General features: G+C 34.9%; 1 protein-coding gene across 1 annotated transcript in view; it reads left to right on the forward strand.

Moving 5' to 3' along the window:
- Positions 1–18,265, forward strand: part of LOC115222509 (F-BAR and double SH3 domains protein 2) — a 125,828-nt gene that overhangs the window by 106,707 nt on the left and 856 nt on the right. Inside the window, exon 20 of the mRNA XM_029792740.2 lies at positions 1,031–1,566. Within this exon, the coding sequence (XP_029648600.2) occupies positions 1,031–1,566 (536 nt within the window). The remainder of the gene's footprint in view (positions 1–1,030; positions 1,567–18,265) is intronic.

An 18,265-nucleotide genomic window follows, 5' to 3' on the forward strand; every position in this document is an offset into this window, starting at 1 on the left:
GGAATTCTGTGCTGCATGTAAACTTCATTAAAGTAATTGCCGCCTGATGATTAACTATGTTGAGAAGAGTTCATTGCCTAACACTTACATAATGAGTGACAGCTAGTTAAGAAACATATGTAGCTTCTCAATTGGGAACTTTATTTGCATTTTAAGCAACATTAGTTGCTAATAGTGAGCTGTATAAAAGCCATCAGTTTCACAAATTTCTTTGCAATTTCAATACGGAGGAAAATGTGTAACCCTCAATGTCAATAAATTGTTATTGTATCTTACTGTATACTGTCCACTTTTTTTTCTCTATATTGACTGCCTACTACTTGAAGCTTACAAACTTCCTATTCTCGGATCCCTGAACCATATTTATATATGGGATAGAACTTTCCATATCTATCAACATAAACTTTCTCACTCATAACACCTGGATGTTCTGAAAATGTAACTTCCCAAATAAAGTGCACTTCATATTCAAAGTTCTGATGAAGCTATAGGATGTTATCCTGATACTCAACTAAGAGTTCTCTACATCTTAGCAGAAACAGCTGTAAGCTAATGAAGTTCATTACATAACATTTGGTTTTTCTGATGTTTTTATTACCACTCTATACTCAGGCATGTGGTTTAGTGGTTAGGGGCATTTGGCTCATGATCATAAGGTCATGAGTTCAATTCCCAGCAGTGCATTGTGTCCTTGAGCAAGACACTTTATTTCACGTTGCTCCAGTCCACTCAGCTGGCAAAAATGAGTAGTACCTGTATTTAAAAGAGCAGCCTTGTCACACACTGTGTCATGCTGAATCTCCCCGAGAACTACATTAAAGGTACATGTGTCTGTGGAGTGCTCAGCCAGTTACACATTAATTTCACAAGCAAGCTGTTCCGTTGATCGTATCAGCTGGGACCCTAATCCTATGCTCTGGACCATACATCTATTGAGTTCTACACCAGGTTATTTGTCTTGCTATGTCTAAGCAAAATATCATATATATTAAGGCAATTATTTCTAAATATTTTTTAATATAAATTTCAGCAAAAACTGATGATTCCACTTCAACTACAACTACTACTACAACCACCACCACAGCTTCTACTGGAGAACAAGTATCTGAACCAAAGGAATGTGAAAAACCACCAACTTCTGACATTGAAGGTTCTTCTGATTCTGCTGCTGCATCTGAAGAAACCAAAGATGTAAATGCAGTAGCAGAGACTGAAGTAGTTGATGCAGAACAAAGCAAAACAACTGATTCTAGTAAGCCTGAAGAATCTACAAAACAAACATCTGGTTCTTTGGATCAAGTAGAATCAGCTGTCGAGTCAGATTTACCTGACCAACAGCAGAATTTAGACTCTAAACCTGGCTCACTTGACCAGTCACAAGATAAGGCAGAACCCATTGGAGACACTGAGTCTCTGGAGAAAACAGAATCATCATCTAAAACCAAATCTGCTAATGGAACAGAATCTTCTGAACAAGCAACTTCTGTGAAAGACTCAAGTTCGGTGGATAAACCTAGTCTGCATGAGGAGACCAGTGCAGACTCCAAAACACATGGGGAAGATTCTGTAAGTTTAAAAGGATTAAACATTTTTCAATATTTTCTTAATCATTTTTCATTCCAGGAAATCCTTAATTATGGTTGTAGATTTATCTTCCTTTTTCTCTCAGAGAATGCTGGTGAAACTGAAGACTATTGATCTTAGTCCTCTCTTATTAAAACTAATTTCCACTACTACTCATCAGTTCCATATATGGAAATACTGAGATTTTGTTATTATTTCTGCTAATGTTGTTCTTGTGGATGTTATTTTTGTTCTCAAATGTACTGTTGTACAATGATGCAACGGTATTCCTCTTTTATTTCATGTGTCTTGTTCCAGAGATAACAAAAAAGTTTATCCAGCTATCTCTATAATTTGATTTCTTTTTGTGTTTCTTCAGTTTATTTTTGGTTTGTTTTTATTTGTAGATATACATTTTCCATTGATTAAAAATGATATATTTTATAGTTTTTTTTTTTATATATATATATATATAACTACAATGATAGTGGAAGACTTAAAGAACAAGAAAAATTGGTTTCCTAGTTTTAATCATAATAACTGTTAAGGACAGCAAGAATACTGAAGTTGCCAGTAAAAGGAAGTGTTGATAAGTTATAAAGAAAGGCTTTGTGGAATACAAGACAAATGAGTAGGCATGTGTGTGTATATATATATAAATATGCATGTGTGTGTATATATGTATGTATATGTAAGTAAATATATTTATCAGTGTACAGTATTATATATCCATTATGGCTGATTTTACCAATCAGTAGTATATATATATATATATATATATATAATTTATAATCATTGTCATCATTTAACATCCACCTTCCATGCTGGCATGGGTGGGATGGTTTGACTAGAGCCAGTCAGGAAGAAGTCTGCAGCAGACTTCTGTGACTGTTTTGGCAGGATTTTTACAGCTGGATGCCCTTCCTAACATCAACCACTCAGCAGAGTGGACTTAGTGCTTTTTACATAGCACAAGCACAGGCAAGGTCAGTTTTGGCAAGGTTTTTACAGCTGGATGCCCTTCCAAACATCAGCCACTTTACAGTGTAGACTGGGTGCTTTTAAGTGGCACCTGCACTGACAGGGTCACCAAGTACTTGCAAGACAAAGAAAAGAGGGGAGGAGACATTGTGTCGGATGATGAAAGGTTATAGTGAGACAGAGAGACAGAAACAGGTGTCTTGCTGTAGAGGAAGTAAAAGGTTACCTGGCTGGAGAAAGAGAGAGAGAGATTAGGAATGAAGACAGAAACAGGTGCGCTACCACATGGGAAATACATGGTTACCCAACCTGAGGGAAGCCCAGGAGAAGGAGAGAGAGAGAGTGGGAGACAGTATGATAAAGATGATAGCAAAATACCAAGTATACTCACAAGGGACAGGGATCAGAATATAAATGGGATGGTTGAGTAAAGGAAGAGAGAAATATAGGTAGTGGCAAGTGCCAGGGCATACACTTGAGGTCCAAAATGCAATAATATAAGTGGCAGGATATTGCGAAGAAAGTGTGATTAAAGAGAGGGGAGGGGGGAAAAACTGGGCATATATAGAGTCAGGCAGCTACCAGAGAGCAATGGTACACAGGAACAGGGCTGTGAGGACAGGGTTGGGGAGTGAGAGTTAGGCATAGTGTATGAAGGAAGAAATGTGAGGAAGAGAAGAGTTGTGGAGATGTAGATTGGTTTGTTGGGGTAGGGTGAGTGAAAAGTTTTCTTGTTATGTGTGGGTGGAACACACAGGTCGGGGGGGGCCAGCAGATAGCAGTAATACAGTGAGACAGGATGTGTAGGTGGAATACACAGGTTAGGGACTAAGGGAGAGCAATGATACAGTGGCACAGGGCCAAGAGGACAGGACTGGGGAGTGGGAGGTAAACATAGTACATGAAGCAGAAATATTGAGGGAAGAGAAGAGATGTAGAGACATAGTTGGTTTGTTGTGGTAGAGTGTGTGAGAAGTTTTCTTGTTAAGTGTGGGTGGGATACACAATGCTTCTAAAACTCAGTTTTTCTGACATGGGTAGGTCTTCTCAAGAACTTCATATCGCTAGACATCTTGGTCCATTGACATTTCCTCCAAGAGGCCCAACTTCCTGAGATCAGTTCTTACCACTTCATCCCATGTCTTCCTGGGTCTCCCTCTTCCATGGGTACCATCCACTTTCAGTGATCGGCACTTCTTCGTGCAGCTGTTTTCATTCACACACATCACATATCCAAACCAATGTAGTCTTTTCTCTTGCATGCTACATTTGATTCCTCTTATGCCCAACTTTTCTCTCAATACATTTGCACTTTGCCGTACATGTGCACCGATGTTGCACATCCAACGGAGCATACTACCTTTGTTTCTCTCCAGTCTACCGATGTCTTCTCCATTCAGAGCCCATATCTCACTACCATGGATTATAGCCATTCACACACAAACATCATGTAGTCTACCTTTCACTCTGAGAGAGAATCCGTTTGTTGCCAACAGAGCTAAATAGCTCACTGAACTTCCTCCTACCAATTCTTATTCTAGAAACAATACTTTCAGAGCATCTTCCACCATTGCTAATTTGGTCACCTAGGTAACAGATACTATTTACAACCTCAAGAGAGCCTCCTGGATATTTGAGAGAATCTAATTCCTGTGTGCTCTTAGTGCTTATTGTTCCTGCACATCTGCCACATACAAAGATGATTTTATCTGTCAATCTACCTGTGATACCACTGCATCTCTTATGTATCCATAGTTTACACTAGGTGCAATAAATGGAATTTCTTTCAACTCCTTTCCTATATATTGAGCAGGGCCATTTACCTGATGGAAAGAGTGTTTTATCTTCTTTGTTACTAACAACCACTTTTGTCTTAGCTAGGTTGACTTTAAGGCCCTTTGATTCCAGGTTTTGTTTCCATACCTGGAATTTCTTATCCAATTCTGCTAAAGATTCTGCAATAAGAGCAAGGTCATCAGCATGTGTGTGTGTGTGTGTGTGTAGTTGTATATATTTTGTTGTGTCCGGAGAGAGTCATTACACCAATATTAATAACACATGCACCAGACTAACAAAAGAAACCCATTATATATGTGTGTGTGTGTGTGTACGTAAAATAAGGATAAAAATCACATTAATGATAATTTCAGGTAGTCAACAGGGAATATGTGTGTGTGTGTGTGTGTGTTTGTGTGTCTATGTTTGTCCCACCACCACCACCATTGTTTGACAACCGATGTTGGTGTGTTTATGTCCCCATAACTTAGCAGTTTGGTAAAAGAGACTGATAGAATAAGTACTAGGCTTACAAAGAATAAGTTTTGGGGTCGATTTGTTTGACTAGAGGCAGTACTCAAATGACTGAACCAAATACAAGGATAAAAGAATAAATAGATAGAAAATTGACTTTTTAGAATACTCTGTATGTTTTAAGTGTTTTTTTTTTTTTTTAATTTCCTAAAACCCTGGTATAAAAAATTGTTTACAAAGAACACTTTTAGTACTTTTTACTTATTATTTGTATTATGTTGTTGCTTATTCTAAGTATTTAATAGAAATATTTCGTTCAATTAGTAAATTTTTTCTTGTCAAATATGTGTGTGTAGTAAATATTTGTTTTTTGGGAACAGTTTTACTAATGTCTACTCTTCCTTCCAGACCCACCCAATGATATAGTAGGTGAGTAATTAAGGAGCTTGTCTATTGTATCATTCTTTTTTTTTGTTGTTGTTTTGGCTCCTCACCAATTTTTTGTTTACTTTAATCATAATATGATATTGTAATAAATATTGTATGTATTGCTCTAAATATTTTTATATATGTATGCATATGTATGAATGAGTGTATGTGTCTGTGTGTGTGTGAGTGGATTTATCTCACATTGTATGTTTCAGTGGGTGTCTTTGTGGATCTATGCATTTATTTTCCTTCTTCCTATATGTTTCTTTTCAACATCTACTCTTTTCTGTAAATTTTGTCAAGATTTTAACATGGCCTTATTTCACAGAAAAATGTTCGTTAATATATTGAAAAAAAAATATCAATAAATGAAAAATAAATTTAAATGATATATTACAGTTCATCATTACTAATACAATTGGTTTTCTATCTTTCTTTCTTTCTTTCTTCCCCCTCTCTCTCTCTTTCTCCTCTTTCTCTGTCACACACACACACACACACACAAACACACATACACATGCACGCAGATAATATATGTATTTATATATAAATACACTGCATATGTTTACATATATATATATATATATGTATATATATATATATAATATATATAGTATATATATATATAATATATGCGTGTGTGTATATATATATATATATATAATATATGTGTGTGTGTATATATATATATATATATATATATATATATATAATATAGTATGTATATATATATATATATATATATATATGGTATGTATATTATATATATTATATATATGTATGTATATAATATATATATATATATATATGTAGTATATATATTATAATATTATAATATATATATGTATGTATAATATATATATATATGTATGTATATATATATATATGTATGTATATTATATTATAATATGTATTATATATATTGTATGTATATATAATATATATATATATATATATATATATATATATATATATTATATATATATATATATAATCAAAATAAGCAACAAGGATATCCAGAGGTAATGCAGTACGATCGTTTTATGCGAATCCATTTAATTGAACAATGCAAATATTACATCAATTTAAAATGTAGACCAATCTTCAGCCACACAAAGACATAGAATTTAATTAAATTAGGACACATTAGTATAATTTTGCCCAAAATCTCCAAGAGGATAAGGAGATAATGAACATGTTTTACCAACAACATCACAGTTGCAACTGAAATTCTTTTTCAAGAAGTCACTGCCTGTCACTGATTTTTCTGTTATTTAGTTTTAATTTAGCCTTAAATATACAAAGAATTTGATAAATTAGTCTATAAATTAAAACTAAATAACAGAAAAATCAGTGGCAGGCAGTGTCTTCTTGAAAAAGAATTTCAGTTACAACTATGATGTTGTTGGTACAACATGTTCTTTGTCTATTTCCTTATCCTCTTGGAGATTTTAGGTAAGATTATACTAATGTGTCCTTCTAATTTAATTAAATTCTATGTCTTTGTGTAGCTGAAAATTGCTCTACATTTTAAATTGATGTAATGAAATGATTGCATTCTCTGGATATCCTTGTTGCTTATTTTGAATTTAATCACCTTATTTTGAAATTGTATGGATAATACCATACTAAATTCTGGTACCTCAACTTAAGTACCATATTCATATGAATCTATATATCATCATCATCATCATTTAACATCCGCTTTCCATGCTAGCATGGGTTGGACGGTTCAACTGGGGTCTGGCAAGCCCGAAGGCTGCACCAGGCCAGTCAGATCTGGCAATGTTTCTACAGCTGGATGCCCTTCCTAACGCCAACCACTCCGAGAGTGTAGTGGGTGATTTTATGTGCCACCGACACAGACGCCAGACGAGGCTGGCAGACGGCCATGCTCAGATGGTGTTTTTTATGTGCCACCGACACAGGTGCCAGACGAGGCTGGCAGACAGCCACGCTCGGATGGTGTTTTTTATGTGCCACCGACACAGGTGCCAGACGAGGCTGGCAGACGGCCACGCTCGGATGGTGTTTTTTATGTGCCACCGACACAGGTGCCAGACGATATATATATATCACCTTGATCACCTTGACCGACCAGTCCGTCAGGCATCCATTTGACACCGCTGGTCACAGCACACTGTCCACTCCTCTCTTAATTTAAATATCGATCTTATCAAGTGGCCAGCATGGGAATAAAAACCTTCAAAGGTAATAATTATTATTAAATTATAATTTAGGGTATCTACGAGATACTGCCACGCTGGAAATAGCAGCCAAAACCTGACTCTAAAACCACATTAAATGTTCATACAGCACCGGGAGAGAAGACAATGTATGTATATATATATATATATATATATATATATATATATATATATGTGTGTGTGTGTGTGTGTGTGTGTGTGTGCGTGTGTGTGTATATATATGTGTATTTATGTTACTTTCTGCATATATTCCACTGAAGAGGCAAAGCATTTCTTATGCAAAGTCAGAAATCCGGGATCTGGAAATATCCAGTAATTTTTGGCTAGTTTATTTTGTCTTTTTGTCTTCTCTCCTGGTGCTGTATGAACATTTAATGTGGTTTTAGAGTTAAGTTTTGGCTGCTATTTCCAGTGTGGCAGTATCTCGTAGACACCCTAAATTATAATTTTAATAATAATTATATATATATATATGGCGGTGCCCCAGCATGGCCACAGCTCATTAGCTGAAACTAGAAAAATCAAAAATCAAAATCAAAATCATATATATATATATATATATACATGAGAGAGAGAGAGACATATAAGTATATATAAGTGCATGTTTCTATGTGAGTGAGACAGAAAGGATGATAAAGAGAGACATTTCCATCAGTAATATTCAGTTGTAGTGAATTTATTTTCTGCATATTATTTTCTTATTTATTGATGTTTTATATCTTATGTTCACATATGGTTTCATCCTTCAAAATTTTTTATGCTTTTTGCAAAGGAAAAAAGGAAAATTGGCCTCACCTAACGTGACATAACATTTATGAAACTAAATAGCGCTGTATGTTTATAGGTCCTGCTCTGACGGAGAAGGCTTGTTCTGATAGAGAAGTGTTTTTCTTAGTCCACACACTGTACATTGATGTTCCTTTATATCAAAGGCTGTTAGGGTGTGGTTTATGAGCTTCTCTTCAGGCATCTGCTTTAGCAGTTTAAGATACAAATTCCTTTAAGCACCTAATGCTGACTTCCTTCCATGCAGTCCTTGCTTGTACAATAGCTTCCCATAAGTTTAGGTTCATTTTACAGTCTTGGGTGCACTTTACAGTTACACCTTCCATTTGTAAGCTCAAAAGCTTACTTTTGTCTTTGTATAGTCAGATATTCCGACAACTTGTCCAGCCTAACACTGCTGGATTTGCTTCATTTTACTAGACAAACTGGGGGATATTGTCACACCCAAGAATCTCTTTACTGGAAATTTTATTCTGCCTTCTTTTGCTTAGAATCTTCCTGAAGTAAGATATGCGGAAATAATTCCACTTTATAGCATAAAGTTGATACACTGTTCAAGTTTCTACACCACAGGAGAGAGATAGAAAGATGACAGCACAATAAATTTTTAAATTGGTAGCTAGGTGAATGCCTGAGTTATAATGGCAGTAAAAATGGCAGAGAGAGGTGGCAGTACATGTGCAAACCAAAGGCTGAAGTGTATCTATGAATAACTTTATGCCAATCAGCTGGCTAACTCTTCTCCAGACATGCTCTAGAAAATTGGTGTATCACAACAGTACTAATGAAGATGTGAGTGTGATGCTTCACTGTGGGCCTCACTTGAACCTTTTAATACTTCAGTAATTGTTGGCAGCTGATGTAACTTCTGGCCATGAAGAAAGGAGCAGTCACTGTAATGCAGTCCTAGTTATGGACCCCAATTTGGGAACCACTAAGCAACTTCTCTACTCCCAGCTAAAAGAAAGAAAACAAAGAAGTGGAGAGCAAAAGGAAAAATTCAAAGATCCCTTGAAAGCCAACAGAAATGTGATACTGACACTGAGAACTGGGAGAAAAATACTTAGGATCAAGAATGCTAGAGATCCATGATCATAGAGGGATGAGTCCAGAAGCTGGCTACCTGCATGGTTCACGGTCTCAAGAATTTGTCTTATGAAGAAAGGCTAAAGACGCTCGACCTTTATTCTCTAGAAAAACGCCGCCGCCGTGGTGATCTCATTCTCGCTCACAACATCATAAGCGGAAAGTGTAACCTCTCGAAAGAGCTGTTCTTCACTCCTGCTCCAGAGCGTCGGCTGCGGGGTCATTCCGAAAAGCTCTACCTGCGACGATTTCATCTCAATCGAAGGAGAGGGGCTTTCTTCGTCCGGGTTGCGGATCTGTCAAACAAGCTGCCAGACGAGATGGTGAAGATGCCGACGACCGCTTTGTTCAAAGTCTCCCTTGACCTCAAGTGGCCTGAACTCTTTACATGAACACCACCCTGTACATAACTCCATGTCCCCCTACATGGCCTTGCTTTTTGCTTTTTGAGCCAAAAAATTAACTAACTAACTAACTAACAACTTTTGAGACCAGTAGGACTGCCAAGCAAGAAGGGCTGAGGGAATGCAGAGAAGTTGAACCAAGAAGGGACCATCCATCCATAACCACCTGTCCCACTTGTGAAAAGAGTTTCCTGTACTCATAAGTCACCACAAGATCCATCAATGATATAAAAAAGACCATCATCCTTGACTTCAAGGGATAGCCACAATGATATATATATAGAAATCATCATCATCATCATCATCATCGTTTAATGTCAGTCTTCCATGCTAGCATGTGTGGGGCGGTACCACAAGAGGCGGCCAGGCTGAAGCCTGCACCAGGCTTCTGTGTTTGTTTTGGCAGGATTTTTACAGCTGGATGCCCTTCCTGACATCAACCACACAGCAGAGTAGGCTTAGTGCTTTTTACATGGTACAAGTACAGGCAAGGTCAGTTTTGGCAAGGTTTTTACAGCTGGATGCACTTCTAAACACCAACCACTTTACAGTGTAGACTGGGTGCTTTTAAGTGGCACCTGCACTACAAAGGTCACCAAGTACTGGCAAGACAAAAAAAAATTTCTAAGAGGCATTGAAGGAGGTGATCATGAATATATATAAATTAATCAAAATGTACAGTATTATAGATTCATTACAGCCATTTGTACTAAGTAGTTTCACACTAGATATTAGGTAATTGGACAATTATCTAATAACTATGCTTGTCAGAGATGGAAGGTATGGGAAAAAAAGACTGCACTTTGTTACTGGAGGTGAGAAAGTATTACATTAGGTTTAGGGGTGCTCTAAAAAAGAATTTGTGGGAGACAATTAAGAGAGTTTCATCAAGAGTTATATCCCTTACTTCTCAAAGGCCTGATTGAGCTACCTAAGGTACTTTGGGGTTGATATGAATGTATGGCAAGTCTTTTATTGGTGGGAGATTGGGCAGATGCCAAAACCTTTGGTCTTGTGTGTGGGTGCATATGTGTCTGTAAGCATATGGTTTGGTCAAAATTTTGCAGAGCTCTCAGATTGTCATGGTGAAAGGACCAACAGTGGAGGCCCTAGCATATATAATCATTGTGGAGTCTATAGTTAAGCAATTGCTACCTTGTCATCTGTAGGCACAAGTGGAAAATTTCACTCCTGCAGTTTAAGTAGGTGCCCTGCTGAAAAGAGTTTTTAACATAATTCTTTTCTTGGCTTAGCATAGCCTGCACTTTCTGCTACTGTTAAAACTGTTAAAATAATACTGTACCTCTCCAGGATTCTCCACTTGATATTGTAATCCATGGAGCTTTTATTCAGTAACCATACATGCCTGGTGAAGGCTGTGACATTGTCTCCCCTAAATATTATAGGAGGACTTATGGTTGTTAATTCTGGTTCTGACAGGCCCTTCTGTCATATCCACAAAATACTACACATTTAACTCTTCACTGGGATCCATCACCTCTGTCTCATTTATGATGATTTCTGTGTTGCATTGGCCTTTAAGGGACATATGATATTTCCTCTGCATGTGCATCCTGTGTCTGTCTCAGGTGTGGGCCTACGTACCACTATTTTCTTTAAACTGGATGCACAACTAAAATTCTGTCTATTAAATACTTTATGGAACTTATTTGTATGAGAACAATATTTATGCACTATGTTAGGGTGAAGTGTACTGTGAACCAGAACACTTCCTGAAAACTTTGTGTGTGAGTAAGATCTTCTGTAGGTTTGTGGATAAACACTTTATAAGTATATATTTTCATTGGCATTAGGAAGGGCACCCAGCTATAGAAGCCATGCCCAAAACAGACAAAGGGAGCCTGGAAAGCCCTTCAGCTGGCCAGCTCTTGTCAAACATATGCCAGATTGGAAAATGGCTCCCATGCCAGTGGCACATAAAAAGCACCATTCAAGCATGGTCGATGCCAGTGTCACCTGACTGACCACCCACCCACCCATGCTGGTAGCACGTAAAAAGCAACGACCACGCTCAAATGGTGTTTTTACATGCCACCTGCACAGGAGCCAGTTCAGCAACACTGGCAAAGACCTCGCTCAAATGTTTTTCACATGCCACCAGCACAAGTGCCAGTAAGGTGATGCTGGTAACAATCACGTTCAAATGGGGTTTTTTTACATGCCACCGGCACAGGAGCCAGTCAGCGGCCCTAGCAACAATCATGCTCAGATGGTGCTCTTAGCGCTCCACTGGCATGGATGCCAGTCATGCAGTGCTATCATCAAATTTGATTTCAATTTCACTTGTCTCAACAGGTCTTTGCAAGCAGAATTTAGTGTCCAATGAAGGAAGGGTACACATAAATGGGCTGGTTACACCACTGGTATAGGTCACAGGTTATGGTCTCCCTTGGCTTGCCGGGTCTTCTCAAGCACAGCATATTTCCAAAGGTCTCTGTCACTAGTCATTGCCTTGGTGAGGCCTAATTTTCGGAGTTCATGCTTCATCACTTCATCCCAGGTCTTCCTGGGTCTACCACTGCCACATACATACATACATACATACATATATATATATATATATATATATAATACACACACACACACATCTATACATATATAAGTTAATACATAAAGATATTATTAATAAATAATGATAATATAAGTGTCTAACACGCATAAAAATAACCATAAAGGTAAAATTATTAATTTATAATCAATGGTACCAGATAATACCAACATTGCTAGACATAAGAGTTAAAACAACTCAAAACCACTGTTGTCACTTATACACACTGGTGAACTCATGGAAATGTGTATGTATGTGTATAAAATCAAATGAATAATAACAGATAATGGATAATAGTCTAGTCATTACGGCTGTTTCTTATGCATTTTTATTTTTAAAATGCTTTAGAAACAGCTGTAACGAACCGACGATTATCCATCATCTGTTACTATTCATTTGATTATAACTCAGCAAGGGGATTTACAACTTGTTGGACACCCTAGAGGATACCAACAATGAACAATTCAATGTAACACATGCTTTGGACCAGCCCCTAGGTGCTAAATACTCATAGGGTGGGTTTTCTCAGTGTACACAACCGGAATATCCTATTTGATACTTATCAACCATAGACCGGAACCAGAGATTTATCCAACTCTACCTGGTGCATATCTTTTCAAGTACCCGATTCTAATATATATCTGCGGCTTCCATGCCGGTGGCACGTAAAAAACGCCATTTGAGCATGGTCGTTGCCAGTATCATCTGACTGGCCTTTATTCCGGTGGCACATAAAAGCACCCACTACACCCTCGGAGTGGTTGGCATTAGGAAGGGCATCCAGCTGTAGAAACTCTGCCAGATCAAGATTGGAGCCTGGTGCAGCCATCTGGTTCACCAGTCCTCAGTCAAATTGTCCAACACATGCCAGCATGGAAAGCAGACATTAAATGAGGGTGATGATGATGATGATGATGATGATGTGTGTGTGTGTGTGTGTGTGTGTGTGTACATACATATATACATACATGTGTATGTGTACATGTGTATATAAATATGTAGATGTATATATATACCATACTAAAATTTGCTGTGGAGAATATCCATAGGTTTTTAGCACTGCAGTATTCATAAATTAATTAATTTACTTGGTACACAGAACAGTAGCATATGTTTCTCTTTTTATAAATAACCTCCACATGGATCAGAAAAGGGGGATTGACTGAATACTACCATTACTCCACATTTTTCTACCACCATAGAACTGTATTTAAAGCCATTGTTTCAAATATAATACACACACACATGTATGCATATACATACACACTCACATATAATATAGACTGTTAAAGATGATACATTGAAAAAGTTTCGTATGTAATTAAAAAAAAAAACTAAACAATCTTCAGATGTTAAATAAAACATGCTTTCTGCAGCATCAAGAACATATATGCAAAAGATTCTTGTCTGTACTTCATCAAATTTTTTAGTAGGAGCATAATTCATTTCATATTAATGCTTAGATGAGTTAAGTCTAATATTGCAAGAACTTTGCAAACTTATTGGTTAAATATTTCTCTATTAACTGCCATTACTGGAAAAACTATTCAGTAGAAATAATCTTGAATTGAAATATACTTGCACTATTAGTACTTAAATATGCTATTGAAATTAACTGTACCTGCTGAACTACACACACACACACACACACACACACACACACACACACATACTTTATATGTCATATAATGCTGAAACAGTTATGTCAAGCAGAAGTCACCTTTGAACTTTAACATAGTATATATTAAAGTTCATAGGCATGGTGGAAAGTAAATCTATACAAAAAGTGATGTACTCACTTTATCTAATAAATTTACACTTCAATATTTTAACCCATTGTCTCTTACAAAACTGTAAAGATCAGAGCCTCTCTCTCTCTCTCTCTCTCTCTCTTCTCTCTCTCTCTCTCTCTCTCTCTCTCTCTCTCTCTCTATCTCTCTCTCCCCTCTCTCTCTCTCTCTCTCTCTCTCTCTCTGTTTTTACCCAGTAATTCACTTCTTGAACTCCCTATGCCTTTTGCAACTCTACATTTCTAAAAAAAAATTCCCATACTATTTTAATTACATCTTCCTTTTGTTTTTCTTCATTTATGTTTTTAGTCATTTTTTTTAAAGTTTTGTTATACTTTATATCTTATATCTCCATATTCCCAACAGAAATAATTCCAGCTGACTAATATTCATATGTAATAAGTTAGGATCCTTACAACTTTCTCGACTTTGCAGTCAAGACTGGAAGGTTTTGCATATTGGTTATTCTAGAAATGGTTTTGTTTCATTGTCTGAAGATTGCTTAGTTTCTATCTAAGTATGAAACTCAAAACTATGCTATATTATCTTTAATGTACTATATTAATATATTTCACTCTACACTACATCTGGTTTACTCTGTTTTCATTTGTGTGAATACCTACATTCATTCATACCTATGGTCATACATATATGTATGCACACACACATACATATATATATATATATTTTATATATATATATATTTTATATATTATATATATAATTCCTAAAGCATTTTATATTTGACAGTTGTCAAATTTAAGTAATTGGACAAACTCTTGAAAACTATTCTCTCTCTCTCTCTCTCTCTCTCTCTCTCTCTCTCTCTGTCTCTCTCTTCTCTCTCTCTCACTCACTTCTTATACTCTTTCTCACCATCTTAAACTGTCTCATAATCTTTGCCTCTCTACTTCAGAATGATTGATATCCTGCTGGTGTAGTTTTTATTGTTATTTTTGTTTTTATTTATTTTTCTAATTATATATTTTACATGCATTGTTTTTTTTTTGTGTTTTTTTTTTTTTTGAGTACTTCGTATTTTGTTTGATTGTTTTGCTGTGTTTTTTTTTTGTTTTTTTTTATTTTACCTGTTTGCTTTGTTGCTTTAGATTTGCCACTTATGCAGATTTATTTTTCCTTAATATTTGTTTGCATGGAAATTTCATTGCATAAATTCCAAAGCTACTAACTGAAAATTAACCCCAAAATACCATATGCAACATAATCAATTTGTCTCAGTTCATTAAGTTTTGTTGAAATATGGTAAATTTTGTTAGTGTGCTTTTATTTTTCATTCTTTATTCTTTTTAAAATTAGATGATTTAATTTCCTCTCAGAGAGGTCCTTTACCATCAAATAATAATACAACTCATTAAATGGTACTTACCATACATTAAACACTGCATAAGTTCATATACATTGTTCTAGCTTAGCCAAAAAACATACACTTAACTATCAAAATGATGCAATATAATTAAAAGTAATAACATTTTTCTCTACTGGCATGGATTGGGGTATTTTTGTCTTTTTTTAGATTCATAAAATATTTGCAATTCCTTATTTTTAGTATTTGACTCTGTTACCATCTACCATTGTTTCAGATATTGAGAATAAAAGCTATTCTCATGAGAACTAGACTAAGGCAAGAAACAAGCAGAATCATGTACATTTTATCCTTGAACATAATACAATGTTTGCAGCAGTGAGATTTGAATGCTTAACTTTAGGAGTAGTCTTATAACCCTTTTAATCTGTCAGCATATCTGTGTATTGTTTTTTTTGTTTTTTCCGCAACAATAAATAATATAGATTATTAAGCTGGGAACAACAAAAACTGCAAACATTAATTATTTATTTTTATTAACAGAACGTTTATTGAGCAGGGAAGAAAGTATTGCTTCAATAAATTTGTATATTGCAGACTGGACAAATATAAGATATCTCAGCATGTTTAGTTGAGCAATTTTCTCCTATATAACTATTTCATTTGTATTCTGCTGTAATGTCCTAAAATCCTATACTGAACTCATTTATTTTTCACAATAAAGAGTATTAAAATATTTTGTTCAGGGAGATTTGTTAGCTAGTGTACTTCTTATTAAAAATTACATATTTTAATAAGAAAATTTTTATAAAATGCCGGTAATGAATTAAGAATAAATATTCTTTGCTTTTGAGTAATAACTTGTTTACTCAGATTTTCATTATTAAACGGTACTCAGTCCTAATGACTTGAGGCAAACATGAGCAGTGATGGTTTCCATTCATTTCCTAAGACCAGTTTAAGTGCAGTATAAAAGCAACAACAACAACAATAACAACAATAACAATAATAATAATAATAATAATAATAATAATAATAATAATAATAATAATGATAATAAATGCAGCATAAATCCCCAGAACAGAGAACTGAAAAACAGCCTTCAATAAATTAATATAGAATTTAAACTGGCTATACCAGGCCCAAATATTCTACCTGTTTTATATAAAAGGTGGCCTACAATAGCATCCTAAAAATGAACAATGGAAATTGTTGAAGCTACAAGATAATGTAGAAATATTATAGCTACAAGATAATGCATAGTTAATTCAAAACAAAGTGAATAAAGAAGCAAAGTAAGGCTAGAAAGTTAAGCCTGTAAATGAAGGAACATCAAAACTGTAACACTACAAACCCCTGAGTTATTTAGCCCCTATTCCAAAATTGATGAAGACTATTAAGATCAAAACATTTATACAGTTATAACCATCCTTTTTTTATTTTTCTTTGTTTCTTTATTTTTTGTGCCAGACATGCACCCTCTGTCTAGGACAATTGTCCAGTATAGCCTTTCTTTCTCTTAAGATGTTATAGTATTATTATTGAATATGTGACTGCTATTTCTAGTCGACCAAGCAACCTTATAGAAGTTTCTATTGGCAACACAGTTAACTGGAACTGAGAAGGCATTTATAGGTTATAGCCCTTGAATTATATAATGCTCATCTTATCAGTTGTTGTAAAAATAATCTACAAAGTTAATGATATCCAGCAAATAAAATCCCTATGGTTACTATAGTTACTAAGCCAGTTCTAAAATTAGCATTCACGTAATCTAACTATTTAAATGTCTGCTAATTAATTTTCTGTATGGTTATGTACATTAAAAGAACTGTTGTTGTAGTTGATGTTGTAATTGTTATTATTATTATTATTATTATTATTATTATTATTATTATTATTATTATTATGACTACTAATTTTACTTCTGTTCATGGGTACCATGTTTGCATTATCAATAATTTTTGTTCTGAACTGCAGTATGAAATTGTGTGTACATATGCAAATACATGTATCTTGCATATGCATGAAAGCAATATTTTGTGTCCATATGTATACAGATGCATATATATACAGACATAGATATATATATATATATATTATATATATATATTATATATTATATATATATATATATATATATATATATATATATATATATATATATCTATATATATATAGATAGATAGATAGATAGATAGATAGATAGATAGACATATATGTATAATATATATAACGGGAAGCTTTATGAAAATAGACAAAAGACGAAGGCAGGTGGAATACAAACAACAATTGTATTAGTATGGCGCTCAGGAATATAAATAAAAAAACACTTAATATGTTACTATTTATTTTAACCATCATGATTCAAGCTAAGCTACAGCACTACATTTATAATATATATCTATCTATATGTATATGTATATATATATATATATATATATATATGAAAGAAGGTTTGAAAATGTGGTATCTTACAACTTTGTTATATATATATATATATATATACATACATATATTTTGAATTACAGGTACGACTCATTTTTACCAGCTGAGTGGACTGGAACAAAGTGAGAGTAAAGTGTCTTGCTCAAGAACAGTGCACCACCAGGAATCAAACTCATGATGTTATCATAGGCTGAATACCCTGTGTGTGTGTGAGAGAGAGAGAGAAAACTAGAAAACTAGAAAACTCCAAAACTCCAACAAGGGAAGCATACATATAAATGGCTGCAAAATATGTGTAAACATGTGGTGCCCCAGCATGGCCGCGGCCTTCAGGCTAAAACATTTTTAAGGATTTAAGGATACTGCATACATACATATATATATAAATTTTCAAGACTCAAAAGAATTGGGTATTTAAGAAGAAAGGG

This window comes from Octopus sinensis, linkage group LG20 (genome assembly GCF_006345805.1).
Source record: "Octopus sinensis linkage group LG20, ASM634580v1, whole genome shotgun sequence".
Taxonomy (NCBI): Eukaryota; Metazoa; Mollusca; class Cephalopoda; order Octopoda; family Octopodidae; genus Octopus; species Octopus sinensis.